The sequence below is a fragment of the Syngnathus floridae genome, chromosome 5 (genome assembly GCF_059516105.1).
Source record: "Syngnathus floridae isolate MCC-2025c chromosome 5, RoL_Sflo_1.0, whole genome shotgun sequence".
NCBI classification, from domain to species: domain Eukaryota; kingdom Metazoa; phylum Chordata; class Actinopteri; order Syngnathiformes; family Syngnathidae; genus Syngnathus; species Syngnathus floridae.
Window position 1 is genome coordinate 4,138,909 of NC_142417.1, and position 16,714 is coordinate 4,155,622.

The 16,714-nt window shown below is 46.5% G+C and overlaps 2 protein-coding genes across 6 annotated transcripts in view; both read right to left on the reverse strand.

The window, feature by feature from the left end:
* Window positions 1-648: 648 nt before the first annotated feature.
* LOC148397589 (C-type mannose receptor 2-like) overlaps window positions 649-16,714 on the reverse strand; it is a 43,012-nt gene continuing 26,946 nt past the window's right edge. For 3 of the 5 annotated variants that reach the window (XM_088375531.1, XM_088375535.1, XM_088375533.1), the window contains exons 40-49: window positions 16,567-16,701; window positions 16,344-16,492; window positions 16,147-16,267; window positions 16,019-16,070; window positions 15,893-15,959; window positions 15,696-15,823; window positions 15,576-15,625; window positions 15,344-15,517; window positions 15,099-15,250; window positions 14,083-15,024 (exon numbers count right to left, since the gene is read on the reverse strand). In XM_088375531.1, the coding sequence (XP_088231657.1) occupies window positions 14,914-15,024; window positions 15,099-15,250; window positions 15,344-15,517; window positions 15,576-15,625; window positions 15,696-15,823; window positions 15,893-15,959; window positions 16,019-16,070; window positions 16,147-16,267; window positions 16,344-16,492; window positions 16,567-16,701 (1,139 nt within the window). In that variant the 3' untranslated portion in view covers window positions 14,083-14,913. Of the gene's footprint in view, window positions 1,566-1,639; window positions 1,786-1,876; window positions 2,051-2,108; window positions 2,159-2,228; window positions 2,363-14,082; window positions 15,025-15,098; window positions 15,251-15,343; window positions 15,518-15,575; window positions 15,626-15,695; window positions 15,824-15,892; window positions 15,960-16,018; window positions 16,071-16,146; window positions 16,268-16,343; window positions 16,493-16,566; window positions 16,702-16,714 lie in introns of those variants that run through there. The other 2 variants (XM_088375532.1, XM_088375534.1) reach the window with 2 other exon arrangements.
* Window positions 2,695-12,520, reverse strand: LOC148397590 (C-type mannose receptor 2-like). Its single transcript, XM_088375568.1, has 30 exons — window positions 12,290-12,520; window positions 10,398-10,597; window positions 10,226-10,332; window positions 9,973-10,085; window positions 9,850-9,903; window positions 9,622-9,777; window positions 9,453-9,535; window positions 8,857-8,974; window positions 8,734-8,781; window positions 8,501-8,668; window positions 7,535-7,654; window positions 7,354-7,458; window positions 7,244-7,267; window positions 6,667-6,869; window positions 6,499-6,605; window positions 6,266-6,378; window positions 6,149-6,193; window positions 5,922-6,077; window positions 5,751-5,836; window positions 5,411-5,525; window positions 5,276-5,323; window positions 5,037-5,204; window positions 4,514-4,636; window positions 4,195-4,302; window positions 4,089-4,121; window positions 3,888-4,022; window positions 3,413-3,556; window positions 3,121-3,255; window positions 2,889-3,030; window positions 2,695-2,815 (listed from the first exon to the last, which is right to left on the reverse strand). Exons 1-29 carry the CDS (start codon window positions 12,348-12,350, stop codon window positions 3,017-3,019), a joined length of 3,090 nt encoding a protein of 1,029 aa, XP_088231694.1. The 5' UTR covers window positions 12,351-12,520; the 3' UTR covers window positions 2,695-2,815; window positions 2,889-3,016.

The following is a 16,714-nucleotide window of genomic DNA, read 5'->3' on the forward strand; positions in this document are numbered from 1 at the left end:
ACAACCCGCCCACTTGGTGAGATTTTTTTTCGTTTTAAACTGATTCATTTTTATTTATTTGTTTTCTGACTTGCTAACAAAGAATTTATTCTTCAGAAGTATAAGTGTACAAAATCCCTATATAGATAGACAGATAGATAGACAGATAGATAGACAGATAGACAGATACAGATAGATAAATTTCTAGCGATGACGTCACCGCATTGCGTCGCGTATTTCAAGCTCCTGGAATGCCACCGACGCAGTACGAACTTTAGCTAAACATGTTGCTTGAAATCTTCTACTTAAAACTAGATCAAGTCCAAAATAAGCACCAAGAAGGGCATGGATCGATGGGTTCTTTGTATTTCTTAGAAGTGTTTCCGTTTTGTTGCAAGTTAAAAAGTCGAGAGCAGGTGAGCATCCAAAACGTGTATGTTTAAAGAAGCAAAATGTCGCCATCTGTCAGTGGCTCAAGTCCACTGCATTAATGTGATGCGAATGATGTGGGTCCTGCTACATATTTTTTTCCAAATTGTTGCAAAGAGCCATGCAAAAATGCACCAAACCCGTACATCGGGAGTACTAAAGTATGATCTAATTAACCAGATTATAAAATTGCCCTGTCCAAATCAGTAAACTATCCAATGAGTTGAGAGGTGACACCAATTGTCTTTATTATTTTATTGTTTTTTTGGGGGTCAATTAAACATGGTAAAACAGATGGAATAATAATGCATGGTAAATTTAACAATAATCAACAATGAAAATGCATGGTAAATCTAAGAGAATAACAACATGGTAAATTGAACAAAATAATAATATTGCATGGTAAATCATAATATCACATGTTAAGTCAAGAAGAAGAATGCATGGTCACTTAAACAGAATAATAACATGGTAAATCTAACAAGACGACTAATGCATGGTTCATCATAATAATGCATGGTAAATTGAACAAAATAATAATATCGCATGGTAAATCATAATATCACACGTTAAGTCAAGAAGAAGAAGAATGCATGGTCACTTAAACAGAATAATAACATGGTAAATCTAACAAGACGACTAATGCATGGTTCATCAATCATAATAATGCATGGTAAATTGAACAAAATAATATCGCATGGTAAATCATAATATCACACGTTAAGTCAAGAAGAAGAAGAATGCATGGTAACTTAAACAGAATAATAACACATGGTAAATCTAACAAAAACGCTTGGTTAATCAGTCATAATAATGCATGGTAAATTGAACAAAATTATAATAATGCATGGTAAATCACAATATCACATGTTAAGTCAAGAAGAAGAATGCATGGTAACTTGAACTTGATTTACACATGGTAAATCTAACAAGACGACTAAAGCACGATTCATCAATCATAATAATGCATGGTAAATCCATCAGTCAATCAAAATGCATGGTAAACCAAGCAGGATGATCATGCAAAGTCAATTGCACTCATATGATTACTCGCAACTTCCATTGGCACTTTCCAAATCCAGCGGATAACGCGCTGTGGGCATCTTACACACGTAACCGTTGAGCTGCATGCAGGACATCTTCTTCCATTTGCCAGACTGAAAGTCAAAATGAGATTGATTTTAAATCTAAACTTGTCTTCGGCGAGCGGGTCAATCTTTTCTGCACCTACCTGGCTCAAGGTGGCCACGCAATTCTCCATCAGGCCGGTAGGTTTTCCCGGAGCCCAGTTGGTGAAGGTCACCTTCCGACGGTCCGACCACACGAATCTGCCGAGATCGACCAGGTCGTTCAGTCCGGTCCACGTGTCTCCGGGGGCTGCAGAGGACAAACGGCAAGAGACTTCTCAATGGCTTTCCAGATACGGCAGATATCGAGCCGATGTGAGCGACGCTTGGCGCGCGCGCACCAGACTTCAAGAAGTCCTGCAGCCAATCCCGCTCAGCCTCGGAGCGAATGGACACCAGATTGGCATCGAGACCCCAGCAGGAGTATCGAGCGCCGTACCACGTCTTTGTATCATCAAAACGTTTGTAGCAGAAGTCCGCAAACTCCTCCCAGTCAGGTCCCAAGCATCTCGGCTCTGCGCGCAAGATGGCGTCACGTCAAGAAATGCTTTCTATTCTGGACATTCTACTCACCCGTGTCAGCAAAAGTGTAAGACGGAGACGGAGCCCATTTGTTAACATATCTGCAGAGAGTAAAGTGAAAATGAGCCAGGCATCTTTAAGTGGACTCGCCAGTGAAAGCGGAGCACGCACACTTTCGAGACGATTCCGTTACAGGTGGAGCCGTCGTAGGCTTTCTGTGGCAGTCCCTTCAGCAAAGTCACATCTCCTCCGATCTCGTTCTCAATGACGCCCGAGTGAATAGCGGCCGCGCAGACGTTTGAGTCCTGCACTCAGAGAACGTCTCAGATATAGAACAAGAACTCCGCTTGCAGGTCGTGCGGTAATTAATATACCTGTTTGTAGAGCCGTGTTCCGTAGACCTTGTAGCGGACTTCGGCGCAGCCCATTGGGCACCGCACCCTGCGGAAGCAGTTTGTTTAGTAAGGAGGAGGCTTTTCGGCAAGAAACGTCTTTATCAAGTCCAACTCACGTCATTGAACCGTCGAGGCTGAGGTCGGTGGCTCTGCTGCTGCATCAGATGTCTGTGGGTCAGAAGGGAAAGTCAATCAAATCAATCAAAATCTGTTTCTCACTGCGCTCCAAACGTCGCACTCACCGCGAGCGCTGTCGTCAGACGTGCACCCCAAGACGTCAAAGCGTAGGCCCAAAAACTTTGGCAGGAGGCGGACGTACTGGGCGAACACGGGCGTGGTTAGAATATACGTCCCCACAGAAGGCTGGAAACAAAACACGCGCGTTTGCAAGGAACGACAACAGCCTGGACGACGAAACGAGTCGACGACCGCTCACCTGCTTTGGGTGGCGATACCAAGTCACTCCGTCAATACTGAACTGCATCTCAAATACGCTGGAACTTTGCAATCGGTATGTACAGCTCTGGGTCTCGACGCCTGTCACCTTGAAGTTCTGACTGAGGTTCACCTGGATCCAGCTGCCGACTGAGGGCGGAAGGCATTCCATTGCTCAGGATACCAAACTGCGACGGACGAGTTCGACGAGCTGTGATTTTTTTTTTACGTACACATTTCGGAGGGTCTCCAGCAACCGCTGCCCCCAAGACGCGCTTTGTGAGGTTCGGCATTGATCTCAGAGGAGGAGGCTGAAAAGGAAGAGTCTGGGATTCTCCCGTCAGCGATGCCCAGACTATCAAGACACACTGAGGAAAGACAAAAAAAAAGACAATGTGGAAGGAACGCTTGCTCATTCATTCTCATGTCTGGTCACCCGTTCCTAGCCGACGCTCTAACTGGGGATCTGTTGGATTCTTTCCTTGGCACATCATCCATCGGCAAGTGTCAGGATGTGAAGCCCACCTTTCTTCTCGCAGCTGTAGACGACGTGGAGGTATTTGGAGACACCAGGGCAGGAGTCCGTATCCCAAGGGTAAATGGGGCAAATCTGATAGTTGTCGCACAATCCTCTAAAATGAGAGAGAGCCCCTTCCACCCTGCAGTCATCTGCAAGTGACAACACACCACCATTTCACACGCACACTTACATACTGACTTCAACTTGTCACAGGACGTAGGGGATTTTAATGGTTAATGACTATTAGAAAAAGAGGAATCCAAAAAGCGCGCGGCTTAGCTCTTTTTCATCGTTTTCTATTTTTATTCAAAGTCAAGTCAACATTTTCTATTGCCATCGCTCACACATCCATGCGTGTTGATATTGAGTTATACGTTACAAACGAGTTACCGCCAACGCTGACGGCGTGTGAAAGCCTCGTGACAGAAACGGCTCCAGGACAGCGAGACAAAAACAACGATGCCGCTGGAGGATTCTTACCGCGTGATCCGCCTCCGCTCGGACAGACGTCGCTACGCTTCCGTCCATGGAAAGCCGACCGTATGCGGATGACTCTTTCATCGGGACATCCAAGGAATTTCAAATCGTCTTGGCAGAAACGTTGCTCCTTGTAGCCTGTGAGAGCACAACCGTTGACTTCTCTCAATGTCTATTTTTACAGAGACGCACAAGGTGACTTACCGTCATGTGGCAGCTGGGGTTTTGCTGGCTTTCCTAGAAGCGGGAACCAGAACGTGGCTGTCGACACGTGATGACGATCCACTGTGGGGCGTCACATCTCACTTACCTTTTCCTCTTTTCTTGCAGACGTAGCCTTTCTTGTTGTCGCACTCGTCACGCTCCCAGTCGCCGCTGCTAGTGAGCAAGGAAAGACATTTCCCCCCTTCAGTGACACCTGGAGGGAGGGAGGGAGGGAGGGAGGGAGGGAGGGAGGGAGGGAGGGAGGGAGGGAGGGAGGGAGGGAGGGAGGGAGGGAGGGAGGGAGGGAGGGAGGGAGGGAGGGAGGGAGGGAGGGAGGGAGGGAGGGAGGGAGGGAGGGAGGGGAAACAAGCTCTGAGCGCTCATCCGTTCCTCCAAAGTGCAGCTGACAACCGCCTCTGCCCGACCTGCACTCGAGTGGAGGTAAGAGAAGGGGGATCCGTCAGCCCACTTGCCGCCGTCATGCTCGATGGAGGCGCTGGCGCCTAACCACAGGGAGGCATCATCACCGATCAGAGTCTTGGCGATACCTTTGGATCCCAAAGAGAAGATGCAAGATTATTCAACGACTCAACACTTGACTCTGCACTTCCGACTTGATGGATGTGGCACGGCCGTGACAAAGCGCTAACAATACTGCAACAAAGAGTGAAACAACAAAAAAAAAAACAACAACACCCAAGCATAGCTGGCCATATCTCGGGTTTATCAGGTTTTCAGTTGGAAAGGAAGGCGTAGCAGGAAAAAAAAAAGGTTTTTCTCAAAGTCTTAGCAAATTCATGGCCAGCCTACCGTGTATGAAGACCGTGTACAAAGACATGACGCCTTTTTCGATTTACTTTAGGTTCTATTTCTTGTTTGCTTCATGTTGGAAAACAAGAATTGATCCACTTGTTTATGGCCAATATATTTTAATTCATGGCCTCCTACCGTGTACCAAGCCCTGCTCGTGCAAGTCGGCGATGCTGAGCAGGTTCCCTTGGCGGCCTTCGCAGTAAGCTTGCGCCTCCTGCCAGGTCTTGGTGGTCTGAAACTTGAACAGGTAGCAGAAGTCGTCGGTGGGGTTGTCCAGCCACCAGCCGCATTTCTCAGTCCAGCCTGCAGACGTAAGACAGCATAAGACGGCGTGCCGATGGGGCAAGACGGCTGCAGTGCGCGACGACGCCTACGTAGTTGGCCGATTGATGGTGGCAGCTGTCGAGGCCCTCCGTGCTTGGCTGCGGGGGAACGGGGGAGGGGGTGTTTGCAAACATGAGCAAATGCTTGATGTGTGCAGGAGGAGCGCTCGGGAGGGGCGTTCGCACCTGCTTTGCAGACAAATGGCCGCTGCGTTGTGCAGGAGCTGGCACTCAACTTCCCAACAGAATTTGCGAATGCGCAGTTCCCCGTGGCGTCGCCATCTTCCCAGCCGTCGTATTTCTGCGGACGACATGAGCGTGTTGGACTCTGTCCGCTCGGCTTCCCAACGCCCCTTCCTCGGCAGTCGCTCACTCGCACCCAAGTTTTACCCATTTCCCCTCCAAAACAAGACAATCGTTGAAGCCTCGAGCGGCATTTCTCCACCTTTTTTTTTTATCCTGCTCAAATTTGGACTTTCCCAGCTCATCTTTTAAAAAATGACTTTTTCAAAGGCATTTCACTTACGTAGGTTGTTCCGTCACTCCACTCGTATTCGTCGTCGTCCTCCTTCTTGAGTCCCACGAAAGCAGATTGTGAGGTCTGCGAGTGATCTTGGGGAAAGGAAGGAGAACACGAGCTTCAGGGCAAAAAGAGCTTCAAATGACGACTGCAGCGGTTGTTGCTCTTGGTGCTCACCATACACAAATTGGGCCTCTTGCTGTGAGTGGACGCTAGCCAGGTGGCCTCCCCGGGCAAGACAGAACTTCTCGGCATCCTCAAAGGTTTTAACCGTCTTCTCGTAATGATAACAATAATCGCCATAGTGGAAGGTGTTGTCGTGGCAGTCGGAGGCTGGGGCCACAAAGAAAAATATGCCCATGACAAGATGGACGACAAGTGCAAATAAGTGTGCTGCAACTCACTCGTCACTAGAGCAGGACCACTTTTGGGCGAACACGTCGGGCAGTCTGCATAAAAAAAAGACCTGTTTGAGCTTTTCTCCTTTCAAAGTCAACTTGATTACAAACGTGCAGGCTTACTCAGCGGCCGTTTGCACACGTAGGCCAACGAGGAAAGACAGGAGCCAGACCGCCACTTGCCGGGATCACCCTTTCCCCCTTGGTTGACGTAGGCGCAGGACGCAACGTCGGCGCTGTCGGGAGAAAAAAAAACCAAGGAATTATTTTCCCGTGTTTTTTTTTTTTCCCCAAGTGGGCGTTTTCAAAATTGGCTCCTCCGCCTGACAACAGCATGCAAAGTTGTTACGTCTTACCTTTCGAGTTGATTTGAGGCCCAGTTGCGGTGTGTGGTTGTCTGGCCATCGGACCAGGTCAGCTTCTGGCTCCCGCCTTCAAAGCGACACCAGAACTTGTCGCATTTCTGGGGGGGAAAAGAACAACAGTCACAGTTGTTGCAGAGTCCACTGCTGCTTCCGTCTCACCTGGTTGGAGAGTCCCAGCCAGAAGGGGGTGTCCTCGCCCATGGTGCCCTTCACAAAGTCCTCCTCGGCCGAGGAGGTGACAGAGAGCAGGTTGCCGCCCAGCCAGACGCAGTGGTGCCAGGCCCCCAGCCAACCGTTGGGGTCCTCCTCCTTCTTGTAGCAGCTGGAGTCGTGCTCGAGCCACCCGGGAGCACACTTGTTGGCTGAGGGCACAATTTGGCGAACAGATGAGAGTACACTCCTGTTTTTGCCCTCCAGTCCACCATTTTGAGCAAAGGGCAATTTGCGGGTCACGGCTGGCCAAATCTACATTTTCTCGGGCAAATTGGAAGATCCAGGACTCGGCTTGGTTAGCTTAGCCCAATGGCATCAGAGACGTTTACATTTTGAAAGGATTCCCGAACATTCACCTTCGCGCTTGAGAAACAACCAAAGTGCCGCTGTACAAGGTAAACCGACGCAAAAAACATTCAACACGTGGCTGAGTACTTCATAAAAATGAAAAAGCACACAATTTGTTGGTTGGCATGGTGTGACTCCAGGGTCATTGTTTTCGACGCAGTCGAAGGCGACTTACACTCAGGAGCCGGCGTAGCCTTTACTGCAAGACGAAAGGAAAAGAGACGTCAAGGCACAGTCAGACGTCAAGGGGCGATGACAGTCGGTGGGGCGTTGCCTCTCACTTACCCACTTCTCCTCTCTTCTTGCAGACGTAACCTCTCGTCTTGTTGCACGAGTCGTAAATCCAGTTGTTGCCAGTGAGGAAGGAAAGACAATTTCCATTGGCTGTACCTGGGGGGGGCGGGAGAGAAGATCTCAGCGCTCCTCCGTTCCTGCAAAATGCAGCAGACAACCGTCTCCGACAGACCTGAAGTCGGGCGGGTGTAAGTGAACGGGCTTCCGTCAGCCCAAGTGCTGCCTTCGTCATGGATGGGGACATTGGCGCCCAACCACAGAGAAGATGCGTCCGTCAGAGCCTTGATGTAACCTGTACCAGAATGAATCAAAGAGGAGCCGAGTGAGGAGGACGCGTTATCCGTTGAGCTCCGGCTGATCCGACTTTCTCAGCTCAAAAGGAATTGAGTTAGACAGGGGGACCATCGAGAAATATCAAAAGCAAAGCAGCGATAACAGTGCGGTTTGCAAACACAAATCGGAGCTACTGAAACAGGCTAGACGGCTGAGGGTATCAGACCTCAACAAAAACAAAGTGCTGATGTTGCAAGTATATCTCTCTCTTTCTTTCCAACATTATACCATAAAACCTGTCCTGTCAACAAATAGTACAAAAAAGAGGCAAAGAGCCCATGTGGGTCACTAAAGCCTTAAAAAGGCCTGCGAGGAGAAGAACACGCTGTGTAAACTATTCATAAAAATACAAGAATAAATTACCCAGCATTATGAGGACTCGTAAGAAGGAACGTTATCATAAAACGTTTGAAATTGTGGAATGGTCTGGAAAATGAGCACGTAAATAGTGCAAGCATCAAAGTGTTTCAAAAAAGTGTCCAAAAACTGCTTTCTTAACATGTATGAGGGGGAAAAAAAACCCAAAACAAAACTGACTACACACATGCAAAAAGGAATCTGAAAGTGTGTCCACTTCGGTTTTATTGATTGAATTATTTGTTGAATGGAATCTAAAAAGCTCTGCTTCCTTCTACTCGAGCATTCTTTGTTGTTGGGGGTTTTGGGTTGTTTCTTTCAGTGACTCGGACATGGCACTTTAAAGCGGTGTTTTATTTTCCTATTTTCATGTTTCAAACAGGTTCGGAATGAACATAGAACAACAAAAACTTGTTCATGGCCAATATTTCAATTCACGGCCGCCTACCATGCACAAAGATCTGCTCATCGCGGTCGGTGATGCTGAGCAGGTTCCCTTGGAGGCGTTTGCAGTCAGCTTGCGCCTCCTGCCAGGTCTTGGTGGGCTGGCGGATCATCAGGTAGCAGAAGTCGCCCTCGGGGTAGTCTAGCCACCAGCCGCATTTCTGAGTCCAGTCTGCGAGCCAGACGGCGTAAGACGGCGCAAGACAGCGTAAGACGGCGGCAGTGCGGGTCACCTACCCGGCTGGCTGACTAATGGTGGCAGCTGTGGAGGCCCTCCGCGCTTGGCTGCAGAAAAAGGGCAGCGAATATGAGCCAATGCTTGACACATCCAAAAGGGGCGCTCGGGAGGGACGTTTGCACCTGTTTTGCAGACCGGTGGGTATTTCCAGTGGCAACCATACATTCTGTACAGGTAGTGGTTGTAATTCAAAAAGGAACAGACACCACTGGAGTAGGAGCTATACATTTGTCCGGAGTCCTGCGGATGAGATTTTGGACAGAACTTTAGCGCGTTGCATTTAATGTGGTCATCTTCCCGCCGCATTTCCTCACTTGCAGCGTTTTCGTACCTTCTCTCATTAAAGTTTCACTTTGGTTGTTGGGTTCACTTTTGTCAGTCAAAGTAGTATGAACATTGCAATAAAACATTGTGCCCGCCCTGGCACCCAAATAAATGTCTGGGAAAAATGTGCACAAAGCAACTAACCCTGTCAGTCAGAAGTAGTATGAACATTGCAATCAAACATTGTACCCGCCCTGACAACCCAAATGTCTGGGGGAAACGTGCACAAAGCAACTAACCCGATAAACCCGAGCCACCGGCCGGGATATATCATCTTAACCGCCTCCTCTCTAGAATCAGAGCGCCAATACTTTGTAAGCGGCTGCCCGATGCCTCCAGACAAGACGGATGCCTGCAACATGACTTTTCCAAAGGCCTTCAGCAATCCACTTACATTAGAAGGTGTTCCGTCAGTCCACTCGTAGTTGTTGCCCTTCTTCTTTTCTCTCACCCAAGTGTGAGAGGAAATTGAGTGATCTTGATGAAAGGAAGAAGAACAAGAGCTTCAGGGCAAGAAGAGCTTCAGCCAAATGACGACTGTGGCGGTTCTTCTTGGTGCTCACCAGCAATGAATCGGGCCTCTTGCTCAGAGTGTATGCTAGCCAGGTGGCCTCGCCGGGCGAGACAAAACTTCTCGCCATCCTCCCAAGTTCTATACGTCGCGTCAAAAAGATAGCAATCATCGCCATAAAGGAAGCTGCCATCGTCGCAGTCGGAAGCTGAGGCCACAAAGAAAAACATTGAGGAGGAAACCATGACGAGATGGTGCAAATAAGCGTGCTCCAACTCACTCTTCATAACAGCAGAAACACTATTGGAGGTAGACGTCCGTCCCTCCGGGCAGCCTGCAAAAAAAGACCCGTTTGCGCATCTCACCTTTCATCAGCAACGTGACCACGGACGTGCAGACTTACTCGGCGGCCGTTTGCACATGTAGGCCAGCGAGGAAGCGCAGGAGCCAGACCTCCACTTCCCAGACGAATAATGAGCTCCTTGGTTGACGTAGGCGCAGGACGCGACGTCGGCGCTGTCGGTAGATTATAAAAAGGAATAGATTATAAAAAGGAACATTTTCCTACTTTTCCTTGAGTGCTCGTTCTCAAAATTGGTTCCAGAACCTTTACGCGTGTCCGCCTGACAACAGCATGCGAAGATGTGACTTCTTACCTTTTAAATTGGTCCGAGGCCCAGTTGGTGTGTGTCGTTGTCTCGCCATCGGACCAGATCAGCTTCTGGCTCCCGCCTTCAAAGCGACACCAGACGTCGTCGCATTTCTGGGGTGCAAAAAAGAAAACAGTTCCAGTTGTGGCTGCAGAGTCCACGACTGCTTCCGTCTCACCTGGTTGGAGAGTCCCAGCCAGAAGCGGGTGTTGCCCATGGTGTCCTTCACAAAGTCCTCCTCGGCCGAGGAGGTGATGGAGAGCAGGTCGCCGCCCTGCCAGACGCAGTGGTGCCGGGCCCCCAGCCATCCGTTGGGCGTCATCTCCTCCTTGTAGCAGCTGGAGTCGTGCTTGCGCCACCCGGGAAGACACTTGTTGGCTGAAGGCACAATTTGGGGATCAGGCGGACAGATCAGAGCACACCGATGGAACACTTGCATGTTTTTACTTCATTGGGGGCATCTCAACCAAATGCACGAGGATTCTGTCGGGGGGCGGGGGGCAACTATTGTCGCTTTGGCCCCTTCCAAAAACGTGCCTGTCCTTCATTTTAGGGTCCAGCCAGCGCCATGCAGCAAAGTGGAGCTGCTGATTGTTCGCATAAAAGCATCACTTACGCCTGCCCAGGATTGCACACAATTTCCCCAAAGTGATGATACCAAGCTTCAGATGTAAAGTGGGGCAAAACGTATGTAGTCAGCCAGCAATGGTGCAAGTTGTTCCACTTAAAAGATGCCATCATCATCATCATCATCATCATCTTCACCCTCAGCAATCACCCCACCCAGCAGTTACGCACGTGTGGCATATCGATGACCAATGACCTAAACTCAAATCAGGTCGTCACACATTTCACCACTAGAGGGTGCTACAGCACAACGCAACTCAATCGAATGTAGTAACACGTTGCAACAGTTGGACCGCTCCCCCCTTCTTAGCTCAAGTTTATTGATGTCTCTGATGAGTCTTTGATCATCTAAATCATGAGAAATATTTGTTTATAATAGAACCGCCAAGAAATGGCTATTGTATAAAGGGCTGTACTAAATGATTGTTAAATTATATTTATTCATTGTTATTAATAATATAATTACAATATAATTATTCATATAACATAATGATTATGATCTATATTTAGATCCCAATAACCATGAGGTGCTAGGAAATATCTGTTGTATAAAAAGGGGCTGTAAGAAATGATTGCTAATACTCCATCAAGGACTGTAAGAAACTATTAATAATGGCTAATAATGATTGATTAGCATTCATTATAATTAGCTAATATAAATCATGAAAATATTCGTATCATAGGGGGCGCCAAGAAATACCTTGTCTTTATATTGTATAAGAAATGATTATTCTTTATTATCATTATTATTATTATTATCATTATTATTAATAATAAATGTATTACGTTTATTACCATTAAACGAGTGTTATCACTATTATCACTATTATCATTATTATTATATATCATTTATTATTATTCTTGTGTCTTGTTGACATTCTCTGTCTTTTAACCCTAACGGTGCAACTCATCTAAGTGTCACAAAGTCCAAACAGCCGCTCCGGAATTCCAAGCGTGCCCATGTTTTAGGAATAAAAAAATAAAAAAACAGAGCGCCGTACAAAAAAAAAAAAAAAAAAAAACCGCAAAGACACTTGACTCAACGGTTTTAGCTCGTCATTTCAAAGTCGAGTTGCCCGTATGTTCGGACATAACAGCAGCCCACATGAACGATGAAAATGATGATAAAGGCAAGCCTCGATAATAAGAAAGGTCCGGCCCGGGACAATTCACCACGGCACAAAGCAATCGTGCTCCTCTCAAACCAAGTTGTACACAGCAACTACATCAAAGTGTCCGAATAATGAGAATTCTTCCTCAAAGTTTTTGTCGTCCATTTGGTGTGACATTGCAATGATTCATTTTTTTATTCATTTTTTTTTTTTTTTTATCTCAGGCACCGTCACATTAGAAGATAAGCAGATGCAGTCATGTTAACTCACAGTACAGTACATTCCAGCTCTTGACTGTTGTTTCAATGGACTAAAGATACAAATTGCTTACCTGAGCCACATGTCCAATATATGCCAATCACGAGAAGAACACGCTTTAGTTCTTTCCACATGTTGGAGGAAAATCCCCCCTCTCGCTGAGGGTCGCAACGGTTGCAGTCGGGAGGAAAGAAGTGATAAATCGCCTCACTGAGATTAGTTAGTGGATTTTAGTCCAGAGAAAAATGGACGTTTGGTGCACCCTGCTCCGAGCCAGAGGCAGGCCGCGCCCACACGCCGTCGAACACGTCACATTCAAAGGTAGTCATCTCAAAGCACTCTCAAGCCACGTGGGCAGTGGCGCGCGCGCCTGTTTGTGTATGACCAAAAGAAAGAAAGAAAGAAACAAACAAAAAAAAAAACCAGCACTGTCCACTTTGTATCCTTTCGTGTTTGTAATTTTGTAAATGTTCTGGACGTGTACAACAGCGAAAAGCAGTCAACTCGTTTAGCAGTAAATACAAATAATTAAATCCAAGTATATGAAAGCAAAACTGTTTGCCTGAAAATATTCAAAAGCATGTCGTACGTTTTCCCACTCCTCCTTTTCAGACAAGTAAATAGCCCATTTGGTGCAGTAGATTGTATTATGTACAAACATAATAGTATTTATACAGGCATCATTTAAATGACGTTCACCTTGTTTTTGCTTTTTATTTTCATGTGTCTTCATTTGATTGATGATGTTTACATGTTTGAAACAAATAAAGTCATTCAAAAATTCATTCATTCGAGTCATGAAGTTCCTGGCCGACGCCTCATCACGCGCGCGCGCGCGCGCGCTCCTTTGGCTTTGTTGCGGAGGAGCCGTCAGAACGTTCAAGGCTTCTTCCATACTGCATTAATGATCCGTCGTCATTTGACACTCAAGGACTGTTTATTAGCAACCACAGAGGCTGTCAAAAAGAACGTTCTTTTATACGATATTGTGTGCTTATGATATTTACTGTTTTGTTTGCCTGCAATTAAATCTTTATGTGACCATTTGTTATTTCTGCTTGCGTATGCTAAATGTATGTTTTGAGTTAGTTTGCTTCCCTTGTATTATGATGTGTGAAGGTTTGTCCAATCCTAGGATTATTACTAGTGGTCTGTGCAATCAAAAGTTTTCCAAAGCGAAAAAAAAAAAAGAGGTACCACAGTGAGCATGAAAAAACCCCCAGATGTATTTTATGTAGCCTATTTGCAATTTAGGTCAATTCGGTACAGTGCTTAAAAAGTCCAGTGCACATCTTTGCATGAAACAGTCAGGAATCATGATGCCATCAATTTTTTTTCCATGGTTGTCATCTTGTGACTTTTTTTTTTTTTTTTACATGACACTAGTGTGGTGGAATTTTGATATCTACTGCTTGATTTGTGCAGTACGTTAGGCGCAGTCTTTAGTGCCATCTCGTGTGGGGTTTGCATGTTTGCATGTGTAGGTTTCCTCCCGCGTTTCAAAAACATTCATGATAGGCCGATTGACCGCTCCTACTTGTTTTGGGGGGTTTTTTTTGGAAGGGGGGTGATGGGAATGATGTGGGTCCTGCCACTGCCTGGCACTCAGTTCAGGATGTGCCCCCAGCTGGAATAGGCTAGCCGCGACCCTCGTGAGGAGAAGCACTTCAGGACAATGGATGGATTTCATGACGTGGAAAGCAATAGAGTACATCCTTTTTTTCCAAATTGTTACAAAGAGCCATGCAAAAATGCACCAAAATGGGGTCATGAGGAGGTCTGACCAATACTCGTACATCGGGAGCACTAAAGTATCATCTCTGTCCAAATCAGTAAACTATCCAATGAGTTGAGAGGTGACACCAATTGTCTTTATTATTTTATTGTTTTTTTTGGGGTCAATTAAACATGGTAAAACAGATGGAATAATAATGCATGGTAAATTTAACAATAAGTGAATGAAATATAAGAAATCAACTATGAAAATGCATGGTAAATCTAAGAATAATAACATGGTAAATTGAACAAAATAATATTGCATGGTAAATCATAATATCACATGTTAAGTCAAAAAGAAGAATGCATGGTAACTTAAACAGAATAATAACATGGTTAATCTAACAAGACGACTAACGCATGGTTAATCAATCATAATAATGCATGGTAAATTGAACAAAATAATAATAATGCATGGTAAATCATAATATCACATGTTAATCAAGAAGAAATAGAATGCATGGTAACTTAAACAGAATCATAACACATGCTAACTCTAACAAGACGACTAATGCATGGTTAATCAATCATAATAATGCATGGTAAATTGAACAAAATAATAATAATAATGCATGATAAATCACAATATCACATGTTAAGTCAAGAAGAAGAATGCATGGTAACTTAAACAGAATAATAACAACACATGGTAAATCTAACAAAAAGACCAATGCATGGTTAATCATTCATAATAATGCATGGTAAATTGAACAAAATAATAATAATGTATGGTAAATCATATTATCACATGTTAAGTCAAGAAGAAGAAGAATGCATGGTAACTTAAACAGAATCATAACACATGCTAACTAACAAGACGACCAATGCATGGTTAATCAATCATAATAATGCATGGTAAATCAATCAGTCAATCAAAATGCATGGTAAACCAAGCAGAATGATCATGCAAGGTTCATATGATTACTCGCAACTTGCATTGGCACTTTCCAAATCCAGCGGATAACGCGCTGTGGGCATCTTACACACGTAGCCGTTTAATTCCATGCAGGACATCTTCTTCCATTTGCCAGACTGAACGTCAGAATGAGATTGATTTTAAATCTAAACTTGTCTTCGGCGAGCGGGTCAATCTTTTCTGCACCTACCTGGCTCAAGGTGGCCACGCAATTCTCCATCAGGCCGGTAGGTCTTCCCGGAGGTGCCCAGTTGGTGAAGGTCGTCACCTTCCGGCGGTCTGACCACACGAATTTGCCGCGATTGACCAGGTCGTTCAGTCCGGTCCACGTGTTTCCGGGGGCTGCAGAGGACAAACGGCGACAGAGCTCTCATTCGCTTTCCAGATATGGCAGATATCGAACCGATGTGAGCGACGCTTAGCGCGCGCGCGCACCAGACTTCAAGAAGTCCTGCAGCCAATCCTTCTCAGCATCAGAGCGAATGGACACCAGATTGGCATCGAGACCCCAGCAGGAGTGTCGAGCGCCGTACCACGTCTTTGTATCATCAAAACGTTTGTAGCAGAAGTCCGCAAACTCCTCCCAGTCACGGTCCAAGCATCTCGGCTCTGCGCGCAAGATGGCGTCACGTGAAGAAATGCTTTCTATTCTAGACATTCTACTCACCCGTGTCAACAAAAGTGTAAGACGGAGACGGAGCCGATTTGTTCACATATCTGCAGACAGTAAAGTGAGAATGAGTGGGGCATCTTTAAATGGACTCGCCAGTGAAAGCGGAGCACGCACATGTTCGAGGTGATTCCGTTACAGGTGGAGCCGTCGTAGGCTTTCTGTGGCGGTCTCTTCTGCAAAGTCACATCTCCTCCAATCTCAATGACGCCAGAGTGAATAGCAGCCGCGCAGACGTTTGAGTCCTGCACTCAGAGAACGTCTCAGATATAGAACAAGAACTCCGTTTGCAGGTCGTGCGGTAATTAATATACCTGTTCGTAGATCCGTGTTCCGTAGACCTCGTAGTCAGCTTGGGCGCAGCCCAGTGGGCACCGGACCCTGCGGAAGTAGTTTGTTTAGTAAGGAGGAGGCTTTTCGGCAAGAAAAGTCTGACTCACGTCATTGAACCGTCAAGGCCGAGGTTGGCGGCTGTGCTGCTGCACAAGATGTCTGTGGGTCAGAAGGGAAAAAAAATCAAAGCCCGTTTCTTGCTAGTTTCTCACTGCACTCCAAACGTCGTACTCACCGCGAGCGCGGTCGTCAGACTTGCACCCAAAGACGTCAAAGCGTAGGCCCAAAAACCTTGGCAGGAGGCGGACGTACTGGGCGAACACGGGCCTGGTTAGGATATACGTCCCCACAGAAGGCTGGAAAGAAAACACGCGCGTTTGCAAGGAACGACAACAGCCTGGACGACAAAGTCGAGAGCCAGCGACCGCTCACCTGTACTGGGTGGCGATACCAAGTCACTCCGTCAATACTGAACTGCATCTCAAATACACTGGAACTTTGCAATCGGTATGTACAGCTCCGGGTCTCAATGCCTGTCAGCTTGAAGTTCTGACCGAGGTTCACCTGGATCCAGCTGCCGACTGAGGGCGGAAGGCATTCCATTGCTCAGGATACCAAACTACGACAAACGAGCTGTGATTTTGTTTTTACGTACCTATTTTGGAGGGTCTCCAGCAACCGCTGCCCCCCAGACGCGCTTTGTGAGGTTCGGCATTGATCGCAGAGGAAGAGGCTGAAAAAGAAGAGTCTGGGATGCTCCCGTCAGCGATGCCCAGACTATCAAGACACACTGGGGAAAGACA